At 40.1% G+C, this 16,306-nt stretch overlaps 2 protein-coding genes across 7 annotated transcripts in view; both read right to left on the bottom strand.

The window, feature by feature from the left end:
* Positions 1–6,913, bottom strand: part of tasora (transcription activation suppressor a) — a 30,202-nt gene extending 23,289 nt beyond the window's left edge. For all 3 annotated transcript variants that reach the window (XM_005938880.2, XM_005938882.2, XM_005938881.2), the window contains exons 1-5: positions 6,289–6,913; positions 2,698–2,843; positions 1,013–1,105; positions 640–712; positions 27–118 (exon numbers count right to left, since the gene is read on the bottom strand). In XM_005938880.2, the coding sequence (XP_005938942.1) occupies positions 27–118; positions 640–712; positions 1,013–1,105; positions 2,698–2,843; positions 6,289–6,556 (672 nt within the window). In that variant the 5' untranslated portion in view covers positions 6,557–6,913. The remainder of the gene's footprint in view (positions 1–26; positions 119–639; positions 713–1,012; positions 1,106–2,697; positions 2,844–6,288) is intronic.
* A 4,121-nt stretch (positions 6,914–11,034) lies between these two features.
* arhgef3 (Rho guanine nucleotide exchange factor (GEF) 3) overlaps positions 11,035–16,306 on the bottom strand; it is a 33,333-nt gene continuing 28,061 nt past the window's right edge. For all 4 annotated transcript variants that reach the window (XM_005938877.3, XM_042225800.1, XM_005938878.3 and 1 more), the window contains 3 exons: positions 15,539–15,709; positions 14,735–14,924; positions 11,035–13,774 (listed from right to left, as the gene is read on the bottom strand). In XM_005938877.3, coding sequence (XP_005938939.1) covers positions 13,101–13,774; positions 14,735–14,924; positions 15,539–15,709 — 1,035 coding nt within the window. In that variant the 3' untranslated portion in view covers positions 11,035–13,100. The remainder of the gene's footprint in view (positions 13,775–14,734; positions 14,925–15,538; positions 15,710–16,306) is intronic.

Raw genomic sequence — 16,306 nt, 5'->3', positions numbered from 1 at the left:
ACGCACATATGAACCCTGTAACTTACCTTCATCACTTTGAAGATGACAATCTCCCCCGTAGTTCCTGGTGTTAAGGAACTCATCTGCAGCAGGTCTGAGTACCTTGACAGATACACTCCTAAGAACATATGCAGACACATATGTCACACACACACACAAAGTGATAAAATTACTACTTATATAATTTTTTTTAAAGTGGTACCTTGACTTAAGAGTGCCCCAACTAACAAGTTTTTCGAGATACGCCCAGTCTCTTGTACAACTTTGAGTTTAGAGCTGAAATTTAGAGCAACATCTGCCGAGCATGTCGTGTTTCACTCGTTCACCTTATGCGGTTATCAGTGTTGTTCTTACATTTATTTTGCAAAACTTTGCTTTTCCAACCATCCGGAGGCGGCGTTTTTGAGGGCCTGGAACGGATTAATGGCATTTCATTTATCTCAATGGAGAAAATTGATTTGGCATACGAGTAGTTTGAGTTTTAAGCTCCGTCACAGAATGAATTAAACTCATAAGTCAAGGCACAACTGTATATTTATTGGAAAGCTGATTCAAAAAAATAAATTCAATATCAGCTTGTTGTGACTTCTCCTTTTAGCATACAATAACTCAATATGTAGATCATTTGTGCACTATTACCTTTACTGGGGTTTCCCAACACTGTGATCCAGCTTTGACCCACAAACAGTCCCTTCTCACAGAGCAGGGGAAGCTAAAACAATAAACAAAACACAAGTTAGATCACAGATATAATGAAAGCTCAGTCTTAAAGGACATGGTTTATTGGCGTGATCCCAGTTATTTTACAGAGAAAACACAGTCATTCAGTTTTCTAGGAACAACTACAAGCAGTGTCTTTTCCCTGTAAACTTAATTTCTTAAGAAGAAATCTTCTAAGAAATACATACTTCCCTTAAGTAAATCAACTATGTAAATTGACTATGTCTCTGGATAAAGGCCAAAACAAACAAAACCACTGTTAACTGAACCAATAGCTCGGTGTCACTCCTACCTTTTGAGTGTCTGTCAACAGGAAACAGTAGCACTCCTCCAGCTCCTTATCGGTCCTCCCCTCTGCCTTCATCTCCTTCCTTTTTTCCACAAACTTAAAAACACACACACACACAAATAATGTGATCAATCATAAACACAAACACACACAAAAACGATCAGTACAATGATCACTAAACAAACAATATCATCTCTCTAAACAGCTTCATAATTCTTACTCCAAGACCTAAATTTTCTCACAACACAAACATGGCCTCTGAAATAGCTGCTCTACCATGCAAATACAGGCAATACATTCACATGTGTTCAGCTCATTTCAGTGTAAATAAACAGTAGTTTTTATTGAATGAAATATTGATTTGTTCATTTCCTGAGCACTGCACTGACACTTGCACATGTCCATGGTACCCCAATCCCGATATTTCTATTTAATTTCTTTTATTTATTTAACCAGGAATTTTTTTATTTTTTTTTTAAAGATGAACAATCTATTTTGCGTGATCGTGCAAGACAAATACACAGAGCAGAATACACTAAATAAGAACTGATTCTGTTTTAACTAAGCTAACTATATTAGCTTGTCGAGGTTAAATCTCCTTTAACATCTCTTTTTACTTCCTTTAATATTGAAATATATGATTTCAGAATTCAGGATTAAAATTACTTTTTTTTTCTTCCTAAAATCGAATCAGTTATACTGCTTACTGTACTGTGACAATGTCTGTTCATTCACCTCCCTAACTGACAGATGTGTTAACAGGATCTACAGCTAAGTAATACTGGCATAATTTTTGTGGCATCACATTAATTTGCATTGCTTACTAAATCTGGCCCCTGTTCTCTTCCTGTGTGGATGCCCCATAAGAAGTTACGTCACCAACTACCAGCTGAGGCTTGCTTATGACTGCTCTTTACTCTCTCATGGAAAGGAAGTTATCTACCCAAGCAAGGTGTTTAAAAAAAAAAAAAAAGACAGCAGAGTGGTTTTGTGATACTTTGATCTAGAAAATGAATAGTCAGAGTACACCAGCGGTTTCAACATAAGGCCCTGAAACCAAAATCAACACACCAAATCGTCCAATCCAACCCACAGCACAGCTTTGGAGAATGTTAAAACTTGTGTTTGTTTTATAATGTTCTTACTGACAAAGACATCAACTACAGCCTGTAAGTAAATGATGAACCATTAAGGGGCATAAAATGAGCTGCTGTCTACTGTCAGCATTCCTTAAAATAGCATACAAATTCCCTTTTTTTTTTTTTCTCAATGTTTACTACAGAATTAGATTTTTTTAAGAGGCGGTTTGCATTAAAAAAGATTTTCTTTGACTAAAAAGATTTCTGGTTTTTATTTTATATTCCAGGCAGTTTTTCTGCATTATAAAAGTAAGATTTACATTGCGGTTATTTGTCTTAAGATATATCAAGCATTAAACGCGTAGTTAAACTTCTTTATATGGAAAGAAAGGTGAGACAATTTTTTTCTTTGTTTTTAGTACTATCATCTGTGTTGCCCACAAAGTAAACTGTTACAAAACCACTTGACCAGACCATCCAAGCAAAGACGTGTGGTCACAACCTGCAAGTAAAGTAGTCCCTGCATGTAACCCACAGTGATCTTGATTTCCCCCTCCCTCCCATTTAGTTGTTTAATGAATTCACGACTCTGACTTGTTTATCTCTCACCTCTTTCTCCAGCAGCTCACTGTAGACAAGCCGAGGTATGGAGTACGTAAAGCATCCAGCAGAGTTAGTGTCCATGTAGCTGGAGGTCAGGATAGTCATCATGTCTTCATACTCCCTGGACTCAGTGGAGACATACTGGAACAGAGCTGCAAGAAAGACCGGAGAGATTAGAGCCAATAAAAACCACTTTCACAAATAATCCCTCAGAATGATGAATCCATTTTACCTTTATACTTTACATATATACCTTTACACTGTCTTCATTATTTCGTAGTAAGAAACAGGTGTGTTTGGCTGTTTGCAGTGTTCTCTGTTCAACATAACATTTTCTTCCACTGGACAAGTAATTGATGATGTAACTTCTTTTGGGGTGTCCACAGAGGAAGAGATAAGGGGCCAGATTTAGTAAGCAATGGGCCACAATATTAATTCCATGAAAAGCTGATATCATGACACCCCTAGTTTGCAGGTAACTGAACTTGATGCCTTGCTTTGTGTATGTGTAACAGGCATATAACGAGCTGAGGGGGAGCTCTTTCAACCGTATCTTCAGTTTCCCTGGTCAGTCCTGGTCATCACTGACTTTAACACACTTGCCTCTAGAAGGACCATAAACTCAAGTCAAATAACAGGACTTTAACTTGAGCTTGTACAGAATATTACTGCTCTTGTCAGTAACCCTGCTGTTCACGTATATCAGACAAAATTGTAAAATTTGAAATAAAGCCACCAATATGCCCCACCCTTTATGTCGCTTTCAGCACAAAGGCTCCTCATAAGGAGGCCCACAGAAATATTTGACAGACTGGCTTAATTACAACAGGACAGGTGCTGTTTTTTTTCTTTTTTTAGCCATATTCTCAGGAGAACAGGAAAAACCTGTAGCAGCTGCCTCCCTCGGAGTGGAGAGGGCTCAGCTGGAGCATCAAACACTAATGTGTGATTTAAAAAAAAGAGCTAATGCCCCCAGTAACCCACAACATATTTGTGCGTTCCACAGCTACAACACCGGGGTTGAGACAAAATATTCAAACACAAGCCAAAAAGATGTGGTGGTAGTTTCAAATTGTGGTCTCAGACAGCTATAATACATAAAGAAGATGTCAGCATAGCCTGACTATCTTTGAATTTACTGCTTCAAAAAACCCTATAATCATCAGCATGGTGGTTATTAACTATGTTTGTTAAATGATGCATTCAAAGGAGGAAAAAGAAAATAACTAAGATTTCTCTTGAACTAAAGGAGGCTTTTTCAGTAGGAGTGGTCTATTAGGCTTGGAAAGACTGCTTGGAAGGTACCAAGGAACATAACAGTTTGAGTAGGACAGGATAGGATAGGGAGTTGCATGGAGTGGTTTGGTGCTAATCAAGGCAAAAATAAAATCACCATGGTCTCAGGTAGGGCTGGGCCATATTATACCGTTCACGGTAATACCGGTATAATGTTAGGCAACGATAGGAAAATGAAATATCGCGATAGAATGTGAGTAAAACGCGCATGCGCAGTGCCTTTGTTTTCATACGCACATGGCCGATTGTTGAGTGAAACAGATGAACCAGAATTGGTTTGTAAAAATGGTGCAACTTCAGTGATGTGGAACTGGTTTGGTGTTTGTCCGTCAGATACACACAAAGCACATTTTTTTGCAGAACATGCAAGCGGCCCGTCGGACTAAGATGCCTTAAATCTGGGAGTAATCTGGGTCCTAAACTCCGTATGCTTCAGGTCAAACGAACACTGCAGCATCACTAAGAGTTAAAAACTGTCTAAATTCTTTCATCTTTAATAAAACGATCAGCATTGCTGCTTTACCAGGTGTAACTATGAAGTTTAACTTCCAGGCATCCATGAAAACAAAATTATTACATTTAACGGAGTTAGAAGTTAGCAGGAAGCTAGCGGAAGTTAGCTCGCTAGTTTCGCTAGTTACCTAAGCATGATATTGCATGTTCTGACTGAGAGATTTCTGAAAAAATCAAACGTACAGCTCTGCTATCACTTCCAACATAAATGAAGACAGGAAACTAAACAGCAGTGACGTTTGTAGGGTTACTGAAGTTGGGCTAGCTGGTATATAATGATGTGCTACGTGATCGCTAGCGACACAGCTATGTTAGCATAACATAAACAGTGAAGCTGGAGGACACACTAACACTTTTCCACTTATAAAAGTTAACGTTAAGGTTCCTTCATGGTTAGAGACAAATGCAATCGCATGGCAGGATGCTGTAAAGGACCAAACTTCAGTCAGGAGAACAACTGAGATAATCCATCCACAATACGAGGTTAGTCATTAATATACTGCAACAACATGGGAATAGAGCAGCTGCCAGAGAATTCAACATTAATGAATCAATGGTACAGAAGTGGAGGAAGCAAGAAGAATGAGTTTAATAAAGTTTGATTTATCTGACTGCTTTGTTTCGCTTAATGTGCCTTATAATCCCGTGCACCTTATGGTCCGAAAAATAGTACTGCACACTGCAGTTTAATGTTGCAAAGCACCTCTTTTTAACTTCAGTGGATATTATACATGGTTATGCTCAGGATATGTCAGCCCATTTCTACTGGAAATGCCTTTTGGTTAAACTTTCAGCAAGGAATTTGCATTTGCACTGTTACATTTTTATAAAGCTTTAATGTACATAAAAACCAGCTTCTTGTTTAAGTGAAAATAAATGGAAGGTTGTCTTTTTGCGCTAGTAATGTTGTGGAGTTGTTGTATTTTGTCTCGCATCAATTATATCGTCAGTTATATCGTTATCGCAAATTTTCAAATATATATCGTGATAAATATTTTTGGCCATATCGCCCTGCTCTAGTCTCAGGCTTACATCTTTCTGACCTACCAACAATTCCTAAAAAGCACAACACCAAACTTTATCTCAAAGCTCATTTAACTTTTGGCCTTAATCTTATAGTAGACTCTGTAAAAAGCGCCAAAAAATGTCCTCAAGATCCCATTTTAGGGTCGACACGATAACAGTAGCCATAAACACAAGAGCAGAAAGCGCAAAGTACATGTGAGCACTTGGACACTTATAACTGGAATGTAAACAAGGAGGCGGTTACCTCGCTTTAGCTAACCCTCGTTAGCAGAAGCTAATGTCAACATAAAGGGGAAAATGCAGCTTATAATTTCGTACATGAATGCGTGGATATTTACTTTCACTCACAAACAGCCTAAAATCATCTATAAAGTGAAAAATAAACACCTGTTGCACTTACAAGCATGTAATTAATGTTAACTGGCTGGTGACGCTAACTCCTAGCATCCCTCACTAAGCCTAACCGTGTACTCAAACACACTGGAGCTTGTACGGAGTTTGATACACGTAAAACTGATGGTGACAGTAGGGCTGGACATATGAAATACACATTTGTGGACACAACCGTCATGTTGTGCGATGTAAGAAGAGAAAACAACGTTTTCGAATTGATACTCGCACGTCCGATAATGGAACTTCCCCGTTGCTAACTCAGGTTCAGGGCAGTGTTTCAGGTGTAAAAAACAAATCTAAACAAATTAGCACAGAGAAGTCCTGAATGCTATGGTGTAATTTTACTAATATACAGACACAATGGCCCACCTTTCTTTTCCTCAGTTTTCTTCGGTATGTGGAACTTGTAGGGCTCCTTGGGCATATGCCTCTTATGGACTATGTGAGGTGCCGAGTTCCTCCTCTCCATCCTCCCGCCAGCAGCGCCCGGTCTGTCCGCTCCAGGCTGACTTTCTCTGGAAGGGGTTAGGTCGATCACCTCGCCATCTTGCAGGCTAACATTAGCTCCAAACTCCGCAGCAGCAGACACCCTCCTCGAACGACCTGCTTCCCTCCGGGGCAGGCTGCTGTCGTCCATTGTATGTATTTTGGACGTAACGGAATAGTCTCTCCTCAACCGTCACTCCGGCACCTCGTCTCTGCTACAGTCCCGCGATGACACCGCTGTTACCTCCTAATCCCGCAGCGGAGGGAGTCGGAGCAGCACTCAACCCGCACCATGCTTCCTGTGGGCGCAGATCTTCTTCACTGAGATTTAGCTGCACCTGGTTATCTCAATGCTGCCATCTTCTGGAAAACGAACCCCATCCCCACAGTTTCATTACGGTTTCAGTGGACGCAGAACAGCGATGGGTAAATAAACTGTAAAATAAAGCATGTCAGGGTTCAGGGAGGACAAAGCCTCGAGCCTAAAACTGCGACAGTTCCCACGATGTTTTTCCACGGTGTAGCACAAAATGGTGGTATAAAGGGCCACTGAAAGGGAAAATAAGAAGCCGAGCAGCAGGGCCGTGCAGAGACGTTTAAAGGGGCGGGTGCTCAAAGTTAAAAAGGGGCACATTGAACCAGGCTGAATAACAACAACACACATTCATTCATCAAGAATCTAATATGGGATCGCATCATACTATATCACTGTTGTGAGGTGGCGACAATGCAAAGCAAACGTAGCCGATGTTTTACCTGATGGGTACAATGTTGCTGTTGAGGGGTTTCTGCTGCTCCTGCTGCTGATAGTGCTGGAGGGCAGGGCTGTGTTGATCTGAGACTGTAGACATTAAAAAGTCCACAGGAGAGATGGTAGCTGATTAAACAAGTGTCATGAGATAATAACAAAATGCAAAGATTGGTGACAGCGCTTGGAACCATAAGGCAACAAAAAACTGTGAGAAATAATTTAGGCTCTGCCTGTGAATCACTCTTTGCTTCTCTTCTTCCTTCCATCCCATCATTTCATATATCACTCTCCACTTGCTGTCTATCTGAGAACAAGGCACAACTTGCTATTGCAATAAACTATAATCTAATTATCCACACCTAACAACTCTTGCACTTAATCTATAATAAAATGATGACAGAAAAATGTTATAGCACTGCCTTTAGTAGCCTCACACAGCTCCTACTGTTTCCTCCTCATGTCCTTACCAGGCATGTCTGGACAATGTTATATCATGAGTAATAATTTAAAAAAATCCATATACATAAAACAAACACATGCACGCACACACAGTGACATTTTAGACCTTCTTCAGAATACTGTATATACTATGGGCATCATGGTGCTGATCCAGAATCCTTACATTATTATTTATTACTAGAGCTACAATAATAAAGCAATGAGGAGGGGGAAGTAATAAATATGAAATAATGTCATTATGATGATTCCATTTGTTTCACTATCCACTCTGTGCAGGGGCAAAGCTTATTACATTTTTAAACTGTAGAGATACAATAATTTTACTGCTGTAAAATCCAAATTTTGTCTTATTTAAAATATAAATCTAATATAATCTGCTTCTTAATGTATGTTCTTTAAAATACAGCGTGTGTTTTTTAATTATAATTATAATAATGCATAATTATGTGGACATGCATATTAGATCGTTTTTTAGTGAAATATAATCCCTCCAGAAAGGCAGGAAAAGCCCGGAAACTTACTTTAAAACTAAATATGTTCCCTAAAACGGTGACAGAGCTACAGACCCATGACAGCCTTACACAGGTAGCCAGCAGCTATGACCAGCACTACATGTGCAGTTAATAAAAGGACAGGTAATGTTTGTCGCGCTGTTGCACACACAGCACGCTCGTTTGTTTCAGTTCGTCAGTTGCACAAGACAACTTACCAACGTGTACGTAATAAGCAATACTCCTGTGTGCTATAGACTACAGTGTACGCTGTACACCTACTTACTGGTTTTGTCGCATCAGTCTGTATGGAAGAAATATAGTAAGTCTGTGTCTCTGAGTTAATTTGTGTTTCTCCTACAGCTCCGGACCGCAAAAAATGCGCGTGCTCTTTGTGAGCTCGTTCCCGGCTCGTAACCAGCGCGTTCTGCCGTCAAGGGCGATCATTGGTTAAATGTGATCATGTGACTGATGCAAGCCAGATCCTTTTATTTAGCAAAACTGTGATTAATAGTTAAATATTATTGTTGAGGGGCACAGACAGACTCCGCACGCACACACAAAAAAAAAATAATTTTTTTTTAAAAAAGTTGCCTCAACAATCGTCCAGCAGTGAGATCCCGCCTGCACACAATGTACCCTTTATTCCTGCACATCCTGCTTGTTCATGCTTTGATATGGACAGACTGTCAAATACTCCAGCCATCGAGGCAGCTCTGCAGCAGGGGGGCGACCAGAAACGGCACTACTGTTTCTGGTTTGGCTGGTTCAAGTAATACAAACAGACACATCAAATGTAGTTTAGCACATGGTGTCTCTTGCTTTCTAAAGATACAGTTTCTGTATTTTCCAGTTGGAAATAAATGTATATTTATAATAAACGTATTTTATAGTGAAAAAGAACTGAGAGGAAAACGTGAGATTCGTTTTGAAATATTTCCAATGCGTCATTGTTATTTGAGCAGTCAGTTTATCTGTACATGATCTGATTATTTCATACTGAGAATATTTCTTTACAGCAAGTGAACGAAAATGATGTCATGCTATTCTGAGGTTGTAGTGAGCACTGCACGGTTAACATTAATTCGCAGTAGTGGACTAAGCTGGAGTGTTTTAATGCGTGCTCTGTAAGGAAATCACACAATGTTCTAACATCTGTGAGAGAAATATTTCCCGTCTAAGTGACTTTTTCAGTCTCAGCTGACTGTAGCTTTCCTATACCTTTGAAAAGTACTTTTGCATAATGTCCATTGACTAACAATAGGCTGTGAGCTCAGTTTCATGATCGTTAATATGCAAATTTACATGACTATGGATCAATGTCCATGAGCAGTCATTCACAGAAAGCTGGGAAATGGCTGCAATTACAGCATTGTGGTGGAAGATGTACAAATCCCCCTCACTGGTTCAGAGATGGGTTTTTACTTTTTACATTGATGGTTTTCTTTACTCCGGTGGTCCTCTCTGTCCAGGATGTGCACATTCTCATCACTGAAAGGGTGGTCAGTGGACTGTAGGTGTAAATAGACTGTGGAGCCTTGACCTGATGAGGAACTTGTTTGGGTTCCTTGATGTACACTGCTCAAAAACATGACAGGAACACTTTTTATTCATAGTATAGTGACAAGTCAATATAACTTCTTGGACATTGATCTGATAATTTAAGTAGCAGAGGGGTTGTTCATCAGTTTCAGCTGCTTTGGTGTTAATGAAATTACCAATAGGTAATTTCATTAACACCAATAGAAGTGCAACAATGAGACAACCTCCAAAACAGGAATGGTTTTACAGGTGGAGGTCACTTGTATTTTGACTGCCGTTAGGTATTAAGATGAAATGCACCAGCGTGTGCAGTGGTTCCTGTTGGTGCACAACAATGCCATGAAAATGACATCCGTTGTGATCTGTCTTTTTTTTGTTGTTGTTTGACTTACCCCTGGTTTGGAAGATTTGAAGGCAATCAGAATAGCTTGTTGTAACTGTAGCTTTTGTGCATTTGAGTGATTGCATTTCTGTGTGTGCAAGGCGATAGGAATTTTTTTTAAACTAACAGTAACCATCCATCCAATGAAAGGCTTTCTATTAAAACAATTTATTAATGCTTTGTTCCAGACAATAATACTTCAACTTATAATCACCTTGTTCGTTTTTGCACAATAGTTAGTGTTCTCTGAGCAGAGATGTCCAAATCTCCTCTTATAAGGACTTTGCAAAAGTTTTGAGCCACCTCTCATTTCTTTACATTGTGCTCCCAATAAGTGAAAAATTAGTCTTTTTGAACAATTGCTGCTATTTCACTAATTTTCAGTCCAGTCCTTGTACCTGAACATTTTCAGAAGAATGTTTTTCTCTGTTTATTTAACCACTTCGCATTGACCTATGAAACATTCAAGCACTAAAAATGCATCTAATTCAATGGCTGTAGCAGTGTTGTCTACATATAACAAATAAGCAGAAATACACCATTTGGTCCCATTTCTTTTGGTTTAATCTACAAAAATATGAGAATGGAGCAAAAAGCAGCCAACATCCAAAGAAGAGCTTTGAATTTCATTCAATAGGAATGGAAAACTATTCCCAAAGACTGCATAAAGAAATTATTAGAAAACTTGCATAAGAAAAGGTGTTCAGACCAAATATTGACTTTCCAGGGTTTTGTTTTTTTTTTTTGCCCTATAAACACTATTTCCATGTACACTTCTACATGTTTGAATAAAGTGCTGCACCTATTTCCCATTTCCCTAGCAAGATATATAGAAAACTGAAGGGGTGGTTCAAAGCTTTTACACAGTACTGTAATTCATTTAAAAAAATGGCAGCCTTAATTAAGTGTAAATGTCATTATTAGCATCTTCAGCCTTGCTAACATTGATGACAGGAATCATTCTGTGTGTAATATGTAAGCACGAATATAACAAACAGTAGCGCTTGTTTTTTTCCCCCCTTCATTCATATTACACAAATACTTCATATACATTCTTTATATACATACAGTACATGTACAACAGGCTCCTTCTTTAATGCAGAGTTGAACACAGAGCATTTCACTTAGCAGCAGCTTCAGCTGCTGCAGGCTACTTCAGTTTAACAAAATATTGTTGGGATACATGATAAAAACTGTAAATCTACAGAACACAGAAGATAAATAAAGTCTGCTAACTCATTAAAAGGGAATGTACAGCTGAGTTCTCTCCAGTGTTTTCAGACATGCTTTAAAAAGTTTTTGAAACACAGCAGCAGAGGAGGAAGCGATCCCACATCTGACAAGAAAACTAAAACAGGACATGAAAACCAAGTGACGTCCGCCAGAGCTGAAAAATGCAGCCAATGTACAAATGCCAATAACTGCAGTTCCTCTCATGGCCGCTTGGGGCTAGCTCCAAAAGGAAATCAATCCCCATAGTCTCCCCATGCAAAGATGCCCAACAACCACATATTTACAGCCTGGTACAATTAATGTTTTGGCTTCATTGAATAGTTTCTTTCCCTCCATAACAACTGAACAGGGGGGGGGGGCTTTTGGGCTCAAAGTAGGGGATTTGTTGCTTTGCTTTTAAAGGAATTATCTAAGAATACTGTAATTTCCTGTTTGGTACAAACCATCCAACACATCTCTCCTTTAGTTTTGGAGACTGAAATTATGGCATTCTGCAGACTTATTTTTCCAACCAGAAGAGTCCACGTTTTACATACAGTCTGTGTCTCCACCAATCTATACAACAGAATTGGTATGTAAAATATATCAATGAGCAAAAATACATGAGATGATGGCACAATTAAGAGTGTTTTCACATTTCCCAGTTTTCTGTTTTCCACTACTGCTCACCTCACAGGACCAGTGAGGTGAGCAGTAGCCTATCCAGGAGAAGCCTGTCCAGGAGCAACCCCCATACTTCTGTGTTCATAACCCCAAACATAAGAGTAACCAAATAACTGATGATTTCTACAGTAAATGGAGACATACGTTTTGTTATCATTCGGTGAAAGTAGTGTTCTCAGCCTGGTCACCACTATAAAGACTGTTGAGCTCTGCTGCTGGTAAGGGGTGGTTGGAACAGGATTTATTTCTTCAAAGGCGGGTCCAGTACAAAATGTGAGTTAATGTTAGCTATGATGGAGCCAGGGGGGAGCTGGAAAGGAAACCTGTGAGGGAGGGCCTTTGAGCAGTCTTTCAGCAGTGTGTGCCTGGTGAGCAACTTCCACAGGGTGTGGTATCCAGTCCTCTTAACAACATCCATGGCTAACTGCAGTTAGAACACAGCAGATAGCAGCACGGGAGACGATTACTTCCAATCCTCAGTCTTATGACCAACCTTTGCACACACCATTTAGCAACTGCTAACATCATTTCCTCTATTTCACTTTTTCAATTCTCCTTAAACAGTCAAAACTCTAAATTCACCAAGGTTTTTATAGGGACTTTTATTTTTGCATCCGTGGGTCAACCAGAGTGGGTGCAGCAGTGAGACTGTCCTGGGAGTATTTAACCTAAGGGAGAGGAGTGTCTCACTGCCTGCCTAACAATGTTTTTACATTGCTAGGGAGTGACTGTTTACTCCGATGTGGAGAATAAGTGTGTATCCTCCTGACTCATCTCCTTGAGATATACTTATTTCTAAATGTGTAATGTTTGCTGTCATCTTATCTCTGTTCTCATCAGATACAGTGGCCAGTTGTCTTCTTTATTTAATGTTTTTGATCTAATGTTGTTTGAATTTGGCCTTTTCTGAGTCTTTATTTCACCTGGAGCACATTTTTGTTACTTCACCATATCTCCTGGACTTAACATCTTACATACATATCACAGTATAAGCATTTACCACCTTCAGCTTAATTCTGAGCAGTATGTCTGTGAGCAGTGAGCACCGGTTGGTCTCGTGACTTCTCCCAAGAAGTTTGTTCATATACTTTTCATTTGGCTTTTTGTTAGTTACATCATTACTAAATACCAAAGTTGGTTGAGTTTAGTTCCAGTCCTGATTCATGCTGTCCTATCAGCACCTGTGGCACTGCAGTGAGTCCATCTCGCCAGTGTCCATACCATCCTCTCTTTCTTCTGCAGCACTGCTCCGCTCCTCCTCCATCACTTCATCCTCCACTTGTTTGGGAATTGAAGAGGAGAGGAGGGAAATGGAGACTGCATCTTCACATCTGCTGAGAGTCTGTCCCGCTTCATCCACCTTAAAGTCTACAGTGGCTCCTGGTTCAGCTCCCATCTCCACACCAACACCCTGATTTCCCTCCATCTCCACACCTGTCTTTGCTTCACTGATCACAAGCTGTAGTGCTCCGTCCATCTCCGACTTACCATGCAAACCCAAATCTGCCTCCATCTCCTTCCCCGTCATTGTCTCTTGAGTTAAACCCAGCCCATCTCCATCCCTCAGTCCAAGCTCTTGCTGTCCATGCAGACCTGCCTCTCCCTCCAAGCCCTGTCCTTTCACACCCCACAGCCCCACTGTTTCAACAGGTGGCCCTGGTTGTTCATTGACCCCCGTCTCTGGACAATGTCCCGTCTGTGGCAGCTGGTCTCCAGTCAGTGCTGCAGCTTCTTTGGCTTGTCTAATGCAGTTGATCCACTGTTGTTTGTTGAAGGCGTCACTAGCCTGAAAGCAGTGGCTCTGCAGTTGGCCTCCAGTACGGTATGAAACCCGGAAGAAGTTCTTTGCTGTGTGGAGGAGAAAATGAGGAAGAAGAAACAGGAGACAGAGGTGGTGAACATAAGCTGGAATTTGATAAAAATCCTATAATAAACAGAATAAACTGATATGTAAACATTGTTGCTAAATTATTATCAGAAATAAAAACAAAAACAAACAAATGACCAATAAAGGTGTATATTTACTAAAGCAAAAGTGAGCTGTGCACAAGTTTTATAGCACAGCACAAAGTCTTAGTTTTCCTTGATATATACCATTTCACTAGATCACAACCTGAACATCATGGTTTGATGGTACGTCAATACATCTATCATTTTTATTGTCACTACTAAGTTCAGAACCCTAACAATAACTTTAAACCTAAAAAATGGATTTAACCCTTAAAACAGCCCTTTAAAGGCAGGCGAAAAGATAACGCAGGTCATAAAATCCAACATAATACAAACTTTAATCACTCTGACTTTGTACACCCACTGATTATCACATGGACAGCTCTACCAGCATGTTTTAATATAATTTAATGCATTTTTCTGTCTCTGGAGTCATTTGACAAATGACACAGCTCTTATCAAAATTGTAACTTCACGATTGTTTTCATGTGGCACATTCAGGGACACCCATAAAGTGTAGCTACCTTCCCAGAATGGGCAGTTTAAAAAATCCTGGAATCACTCATGTAAATTTAGTGCTACAACAGGTTCCTCTGGTTTCAGTCACAGACACTAGACATTCAATCTTTTGGCTACACGGACATACACTGCGTTCAGGACAAGATCATTGAGGTCCAACATTAAATACTAGCTTACAATCAGCATACTAGTTCATGTGGTGAGTGCGGAATATGACACATTTAGTTTCTACCACGCAGAACTACAAAAACACTTTTGTAACCTTAACTTTGGTCACAAAGACATCCTCAGCATGCAGCACACCTGACACTGATTTAAATAGCTGTGTCCAGTACTGACTTCGTTCATTGTTGCTGAAGGCCCCTCTGATGGATCCGCCCACTCTTATCTCGCCATCTGATAGGTCTTCCAGGTCCAGCTGACGAATGGGGATTGGCTGGCGGCAGAGCTGATAGCCGACTGGCTGGTCGTTTGACGACATGGATCTGGTGATGACCAGGACGTCCTGGAAAAGGAACACGTGGAGCTTCTAGAAAGAGAGAATCAGACAGAGTACAGGTTTTAATTTCTTCCTCTAGAGATACCAATAAAATATATGGATGATATTTATGAGTGATTTTGGTCATAAAATGGTAATGTTATGAAAGTATTAGAAGCATTTCTGTGTAGCATTAAAATCAACCAAATTAAGGAATCACCTTTAAAAAGCTCACGTATGTCATGAAAATTCATATAATGCATATCACTGATTTCAAGAGTGAGTTGAAAATAAACATGTTTTATTGATTGGATTTAATCAGTGTTGTTGTAAATATTTTAGCCATGGCAACAATCCTCTCTATGACATCATAAATACCCAAGACTAAAAAACCCATGTGAAACTATGTTACGCTCCTCTGAACCCCCCTGCTGTATACCTTGCAGTGGGACTACAATAGGCTTCAGGCATTTCTTCATCAACACCTCATCAGGTGCAATTAAACAGCAGAGCAGCCTGAAGCCTGAGCTTCCCATTCATAAGGATTACTTTTACATACAACGATTTAAATATCTAAAACTTTGAGGTCCATTTTGACCTTTGGATATATTAAAGAATGGATAAATGGGGAAGGGAGGACGATAAAGTTGTAGAATTGTACTGACGAGTCCTCTGTTGTTCTTCAGCTCTCCATGGCAACTGAGGGTCTTGGAGCGGTCGATGAGTTCGTCCTTTTGTCCGTCCTCTGTGTACACCAGACGATCCTTGTAGTATTGACACTCCGACTCTCCTGTCTGCCTGTTGATGTCCGCTACCACGCTTTGAACCATCAGCATCTGTGGGACAGACATACAAACACACTGTTATCTCATCTGACATTTGTGGTCAGCTGAGTTGATGGATGGTTGGACAGTCATGGACTTCTACAGCTCTCAATCTTCTGCCCACATTGAAGAGGCAGCCAGGATTTTCTCTGTCTGCATCTTTGTCTATTGCCTTACTGTCCCTCGACTGTCTTTGGGATGAAGGTGCGTCTTGAGACATGTCTGCACTAAGCAAGTTTATGTAACAGTCATGAGTATTAGTCTTTTTAAAGGCTTTATCTGGTGACCCAAACTGGAGTAATATTAAAACTAACTAGCTGCCGCCATTGTTGGAAACTGAGCTGGGCTGCGCTATGAATTCTGGGACACAGCTGCTTCTTCTTCCGGGGTTTAACGGCAGCTGGCATCCTTGTACATGCAGTGCTGCCATCTTCTGTTTCAGTCCGTTATTACACTCTTAAATCCTGCTACTTATTCCTGCGTCTTTTGCGATCTTACAAAGCTTCAAACGACACGTCGACTATTAAATCAGTCGTCGACGATTTTGATAGTCGACGTAATCGTGACTAGTCGACAAATCGTGGCAGCCCTAATTGCAATACTTCATCA

Source organism: Haplochromis burtoni, unplaced genomic scaffold, assembly GCF_018398535.1.
Source record: "Haplochromis burtoni strain Fernald_Lab_line unplaced genomic scaffold, NCSU_Asbu1 Contig_183, whole genome shotgun sequence".
In the NCBI taxonomy this organism is placed as follows: Eukaryota; Metazoa; Chordata; class Actinopteri; order Cichliformes; family Cichlidae; genus Haplochromis; species Haplochromis burtoni.
The sequence above is the reverse complement of the archived record's forward strand: the minus strand, read 5'-3'. Positions and strand labels throughout refer to the sequence as shown.